The sequence below is a fragment of the Rhagoletis zephyria genome, unplaced genomic scaffold (genome assembly GCF_001687245.7).
Source record: "Rhagoletis zephyria isolate East Lansing unplaced genomic scaffold, Rhagoletis_zephyria_1.1 Rzeph_scaffold_01414, whole genome shotgun sequence".
Classification (NCBI taxonomy): Eukaryota; Metazoa; Arthropoda; class Insecta; order Diptera; family Tephritidae; genus Rhagoletis; species Rhagoletis zephyria.
In genome coordinates this window covers 31,210-38,217 of record NW_016158498.1, presented here as the reverse complement: position 1 = coordinate 38,217, position 7,008 = coordinate 31,210, and the positions used below count along the sequence as shown (strand labels likewise).

General features: G+C 35.4%; 1 protein-coding gene across 1 annotated transcript; it reads left to right on the top strand.

The window, feature by feature from the left end:
- Positions 1-3,185: 3,185 nt before the first annotated feature.
- Positions 3,186-3,918, top strand: LOC108363929 (uncharacterized). The gene is made up of 2 exons (XM_017617466.1): positions 3,186-3,266; positions 3,330-3,918. The coding sequence occupies exons 1-2, from the start codon at positions 3,212-3,214 to the stop codon at positions 3,710-3,712; spliced, it is 438 nt and encodes a 145-aa protein (XP_017472955.1). The 5' UTR covers positions 3,186-3,211; the 3' UTR covers positions 3,713-3,918.
- Positions 3,919-7,008: the final 3,090 nt, after the last annotated feature.

The window sequence follows — 7,008 nt, the reverse complement described above, 5'->3', positions numbered from 1 at the left end:
TTTAGGTAACCCCGACCGGCTTTTGTCCTATATGAACTCATTCAGTAAGCCTTCCCGTAATTTCAGACCCGTAGATTAGATTATGTACATTAGATTAGATTTAGAGGAAGGAGCAGGTCTCCTAGTTACCGTGACCGAAACGATCTATTGTAACAAACCTTCTTCTTCTTTGAACCATGTATTGCAATGAAACCTCGCGAGGTCCTCGGCTGAATGCCATTTAGATCGTGTGCTTCTAGGTACAGTGATCCTAGGAAGCGAAATCTAGTACTAGTGAGGGCTTTATAATGGTCTCTGCTGTTTCCTGTTCTTCGTGACACAACCTACACTGGTCAGAGTTAACAACTCGTATTTTATTACCCTAAAGTAGCCTGTAAGAAAACCTGTAACAATTCTTACTTAATGCGTAATGTTGCGCTTCGTTCTTCATCCATGTATAGGAGTTTCGCCAAACGGAGCTCCATGGCAGACCAGTAATGGGTCCTGGGACTGTGTTCCGGTACACATATAAGTTAAATCCTCTTCCTAGAGGCGATAAGTGGCAATCCCACATCAGCTCTGAGGTGATCTCGTACGCTTTAAGAGCCGCTCTCCCCTCCTCCAATATAGTAGATGTGTTTTTTGGTTGCCCCACTTCCTACCTACTGCATCGTATATAGTTCAATGGCGGGAACCCTTATTATCCCAGTAATTTGATCGATGCCGATTATGATAAAATTGTTACAGCAGGAGGTTGATGCATGCTATCAACTCCTCATCGCCGACCTTGAATATTTCAGGTGACGTGGTAAGGACAGCCGGGTGAAGTCTTACCTTACCTTTTCCCCTTACCACTTCCCTGCCGAATCTCCCTTACTTTAACAAAGACGTGGCCGCCTTATGTAAGTAGGCATTTAGAATCTACATTTGGTATCAGACATACTTCTCAGCCGCTTTACAATGTAAGTTACGTATAACGCAGAGCAGTCGCTCGAAGTAGTTCGGTGCTTGGAAATAACTTCGGCTGTACGTTACTTTGCAACTGCCAACGTAATGTGTCGTCGGAGGTGTTCATTTTGCGCTTTACTAGTAGATGACATTGGCTATGATTACAATTTTGGTCCTAAAAACTGAAAGAAAACATGGCTTGCCTCGTAAGGTGCTTACCTATTTTCCTAGTGGGTATATATATAGCGAAGATGCGGGTTGTGATTTCAGCTTTTCGAAGACGAATCTTCCTTGCATATTTCTGAAATAATAAGGAATTCCTACTAATGTGTCTGCATTCGCGCAACGTGGAACTGGAAAAGTGTAACATGCAGTAACAAACCCATATGGAGTCTTCAGTAAAGGCAGACACGGAGCGAGCTTTATTGGAGCAATGTTTAAAGGACTTTGATTTGAGAGTATGCACCTGGAATGTTCAGACCTGTCCTCGGGAATACTAGCGCTTACATCACCGCCATCAAAGAAATTTGATAGACGTGGCAAGGTAGGAAAAGCATATCATTTATTTTGGAACGAATTTCCGTCATGCCTTGTCAAGCATATCAGGCTAAGGCTAATTGACTTGGACCGGTGCTGAAGCCTGCTGCGCTAAATCCCAACATTAAAGCATCTTCAGGCAGCAAGACTCCATATCGGCAAACAGAAAAAAAACACGTATTTACATATAAAAATTTTAAGGCGGATGAGCAATTATTGGCCAAATTCAAATTTCAATTTGTGGGCGTAGAGGTATAGCTGAAGAACTTTCGTCTGCGTCATCCTCTTTCATTTTCAAAAATAAAGCGTGGGGTTTTGGAAAGTCTTGTATACGTAAGTTCCGTTATTTCACAAAAATTTTTGTTTTTTGGCTATACTCTTAAACCTTCTCCGTTCCAGTTCCGTTACATTTTGCAACCATTCCAATAACCAATGACTGTGTTAAGTTTTTCGAGACACCTCTGGGGATTTTCTGGGTTGTTTTTAGTTCATCCGGTAACTTTAAGTTCCAAAACTACATTCAAATCTCACCTTTGCTTTTCATGATTGCCTGAATTATACCGTTTAACAAAATTTGGTCGTATTTTATCTTATAGATTTTTTTATGGAAACATTTTGTAAATGCACTTCAAATCAGCATCAAAAAATATATAAGATGAGGTCGGTCCCGTTTTTTAGATAAAATACAAGCAAATTTTATTGAACCGTGTTAAATTTTATTGAATAGTGTATTGAAAAATTAAAAGGAAAATATGGTATGGCTTGATATTTATTATAAAAAAATGCATACTCGTTATGGCCTCTGGCAACTCTAAAAAAATCCGTTTTAGCTCCGTAACTAAGTAGTCTAGTTGTTTAAAATAATTTGAATCACTGCCGGGTAATTATTATGATTGGGGTTAGTAACCTCTTGCAACAACATTTCAAATCCCTAGGGTCCAAATTATCACACCATATGCAAGTATTTGCAGAAGAAGTATGTAGATAATAGATATTCGTAGCTTTCTATTTTATTATTCTTTATTCAAGAGGAGATAATGAACTTTCGATTTCAAGTGCGAGTATAAATTCCAGATGCCCTTAACAAAAAGCAGAATGATGCAGAAAAGTTTAGTTCGACTTGCGTACGAGTATGTATGTACATTAGGGTGGTGATTTTAGGGCCGTGATTTTATTGCTCTCCCCCTAGGATTTTGCTATACCGGGAAGATATATATATATATTTATTTAAAGTCACGAAATATTTAGAGGTCACCCAAAGCGCTCAAAGGTCTCCATACATTGTAAATGAAAGAAAACTAAAACTCTGTTTATCTTCAGGAGACTTCCAATAATAATATCTAATTGTTTATTTTACCATTTTTTATACTAAAGATTTTTGGAGGCTTTTGGGGGACCTACAAAACTAGTAATATTAGAAAATGGTTGATAAAGAATTGAGTTACTGAAAGTCTTGCGAACAGAAACAGAGTTGATCGGTCGAAAAATATATATTTTCTAGAACTCTATACCATTTCTATATTTTTTTTTTTTTACTTTTTGATTTCAAATTAAAAAAGGGCTATATTTTTTACGGTATAGAACAATCCGAGGGGTGAGAGTATGAAAATTCCGACTTTATTTTTTTTTTACCACCCCAATGTACATATATATGTATCTATATACAATATGTATTTAAAATAATTTGCGTATAAAAGTAAAGAAGCAAGCTGATAGGACGTTTTACCACAACCAAGTTTCAAACAAAATGAAGTGCATTATTTTGTTCAGCGCGATCGTAATTTTAGTAACGCTTGCAATTGGTAAAAAAATCAATCGCGGAAACTACCCTTCATAAAAATAATCAATATCCTATTTGATTTCAGATACCAGTTACAGTTCCGCTGCGACTTCTAAGCCTTTTGTACGCAGCCGTTATAGCAAACGTTGGCGAATCGTATTGACCACCGAATCAAATGCTAGCAACAACACTTTAACAACAGATCCTCAGCATGCTATCGCAGCTGGTATGAAATTCGGAGAAACGACTACAGTGAACAACATTGCAATCGTTGGCGATACTACGACTATTGGACACCCTGTAGAGGTGCCCAGTACAAAGTCAACTGATTCAAAGAGTACGCTTTTAAGGGGTCCACATAGCACCACAACCGAACATCCTAGACACCATGGGCCAAATGGTTTGCCATTAGACTATGACTACTATAGTAATGGTAGTGAAAATGAGGAGGAACCAGGACATAAATAAGCTGTAAAAACCCGTTTATATAAATTGAGTGAAAAGCGAAGTCTTGCTTAATAGCAGTAGAGCAGCTGAATTCTTTTTTTCACATTATTTGATCTCTAAAATGTAAATTTTTTTTGATTTCTTTTAACAAAAATTTTAAATTGACAAAATCCATTTGCATGTTAAACTGTTTTTATTCAAAAGAAGCAATTGAAAATCAGGTTTTGGTACGTAAACAAATTTACCAAGAAAAAAAGTTCCAGCAATTTTTATTTTTTAATTCCTATGGCACCTTTTGATCTTTAAAAAAATGTGAATAACTTTTTGACGCTTTAGAGACCAGAAGCAACATCAAAATACAATTTTGCTCCATGAACAAGTTTTACTTCAAATACTTTAGCTTCCGAACACTATTAACAGCAACTGGCGGCCAATTCCTGTTCATCACTTTACATAAAAATACGATTCTGTTTTCAAATGTAAATTAATTTATCAAGAATTTTTCTCTGTGCAAACTTTTTTTTCACAAATTTTGTGGCTGTGCAAAAGAAAAGTTGGCCGTTTTTCTCAAAACCATCATCTTGTGATGAAGAATATCATTGTCTTCAACTCCCAATAATTTACCAAATAATTATCTGCTAGATGTTAATGGAATAGCCTTTAATGATCGAGAATCGCTTAAAATAATATAACGAAACGATAAAGTGAAACAATTAAATTTTCACTGACATTGAATTTTTGATTTTCACGGTTTCATAAAACCAGAATTGGCCCCCAGATTTGATTTTCTTTGTCGATTATCGCAAGATGCACGAAGACGATGATAGACATGTGTCGACGTCGCAGCAAGCAGCATTTTGAAGCCCAATTACATGTGTTTGGAAAATCAGAAAATGCCCATCTCTGCTTTAAATAAATAACCTACAATAAAATCCGCTTGAACCCGTAATTTTTAATTAAATATTCGCTGCGATTGTAAAAAAATGTTTATTTTTATTTTTATTTTTTATTCAAACTCAAACAATTTGTGTGAGGTTTGCACTATTTATTTAAGTGGCGTATGTCGGGAACTGTACTGCGTGGATATCGATCAATATCGATTTGCGCGACTATACATATGTGCTAGGGATGTTTCGAATGTCATATTTTTCGAATGTGAATTTTCGGAATGCGAATGCGAATGATAGGAATAACATTAAGTTTATTACTTAAAAATTTTGTAAATATCAGAACATTGAACTAGTGCTTAACCTATACATTGTTTAAATGTAGTAGTCAAAGTTCAAAAGGGGCATATTATATTTTTTTTAATTCTGAACATTGACATGCGGTCCATATTTTGCGCCGATGGATATTAGAAAATCGAAAAATTTCTGTATACCGGTATCTTCTACCATTTTAAACGAACGGCAATTTCCTATCACCCATTGTGTTAATATTTTTGTTCCAGCAGGTTTCAAATCAACACTAACTTCTGTCTTCGTAATAGGTATATTGTTTTTTTTAATTTTTATAACACTTATGCCGGACAAGGTTAGAGTGCTACTTCTATATATTCCAACAAGTCCTGCATGCAACGATATTTTCTAGTTCTACACCTGCATCAGTCTTAATTTTCCCAAAAATACTCCAAACAGTGTCACGTCCCCTTTTGTCGCAAATTTGGTACTGCTTACTCAGAATTATTGACTTAATTTCAGCTCAGCACTTCTGGACCATTTAAAAAGCACTATGAAAAATAAAAAATAAACTTATACCCCTATTCTGCAACACTTTCGTATTCGGATTTTGCTACGAATCGGGGAAATAGTATGCTGCAATCAGAATCGTATTTTCGAACTTTCGAAATTCGTAACAATTGCATGCCTAAAAACGAACGAGTAAGCTTTTTTGCGTAATTTTGTACAAAAACAATTCTGTGTCGGAGGCGAAATAAAAGATGTAAATCGATGTGTGTTTGCAGGAAATATTGGTGGTGTTCATTTAAACAGATAAATTTGCCTTTCACATATGGGTGTTTCCATACAGCCGTACGTGACATTCGTACGCTTATAGAGTAACGTAAATCTATCAAAAATAGAAGTTACTGAAAAAGAAGATTACGGTTATGTTGCAACCAAAGGGTACTATGTTTGAGAAAAAAATAAGCAGCCTCGAAAGTTTTGTGTGGAAAATATCCGTTCAAAACCAAGTGATAACGTACGCGACAAAAACAGAAGTGGTTTTAAGGCACATATACATATATGCGAAAGTCTGCGAATCATGAGAGTTTTTCTTTTCTTTAAAAATTCCTAATCTAAGCTAAATAATGTACCTTTACAATCCTTCCATTTTTTTATAGAAATTATCTCTGGTTAGTTTTTATTAAAAAATATTATAATAACGTACGCGACATAACGTACGCGACAGATTTTTCTCTCCACCGTTTCGCGTTTTCAAAATCTTTTTCCGCCATCTGAATACGAAATTTAAAGTTATAAAGCCGCTTGAATTCATTTGCTTGCATTTTCGGTTTACATTTTCATGGAAACATCCTAAACTAAGCTAAATAATGTACCTTTATGTACAATCCTTTCATATTTTAACAGAAATTATCTCTGGCTAGTTTTATATTTAAACAAGTAAGAAAGTCTAAGTTCGGGCGGAGCCGAACATTAAATACCCGGCGCAACTATTAAATATATGTTTTCCACCTTTCCGAAAGCTACGGCTACATCCCAGCCAGCAAGAAAACGTACATTTTACGAACATTATGTTTTACGAGGGATTCTCGAATCGCCAAAAAGTTAGAGAAAAGCTCGTAAACGATAAAACAAAAAAATATAATAGAAAGAGGCTTGTAGTAATTTGTCAGCACAAGAAAAAATTTTAGTTTTGTTGACAATTTTTCTTCAATCACAATATTTTATAAGTATGTAAGTAGTTTGTTAAATATTCAATTTAAGAAAGTTATTAAGTATGTGACTTATTGGCAGACTGGTGCAAACGCAAAGGACGATCTACCAAGAAGCCCATTTAAGGAAAAGCATGCATTTATGGAATATGGAAAAGACCTTGGGAGTTGAAGTGAAAAACAACAATTATTGGTAACTAAAAACATAAATTAATCATGATAAAATAATTTTTATTGCATTCTTTAAGCACTTTATAGGTTTCTGAACTCGAAGCTATAAATATTTTAAATGTAGATAAATATTTAAGAACGTGCTGGCGGAAAATTATTACAGATGAGGTAGCAGAACTTTTCTCGTGGACCTTTATACGTTTGCCGTGGTCGTCATCAGAAAAAGGGGGTCTCATCCGAGGCTGTTTGCTTC

Coding starts and splice junctions, on each gene's coding strand:
- LOC108363929 (XM_017617466.1), top strand. CDS start 3,212: ATGAAGTGCATTATTTTGTTCAGCGCGATCGTAATTTTAGTAACGCTT. Junction 3,267..3,329: donor TTTAGTAACGCTTGCAATTG/GTAAAAAAATCA, acceptor ATTTGATTTCAG/ATACCAGTTACAGTTCCGCT.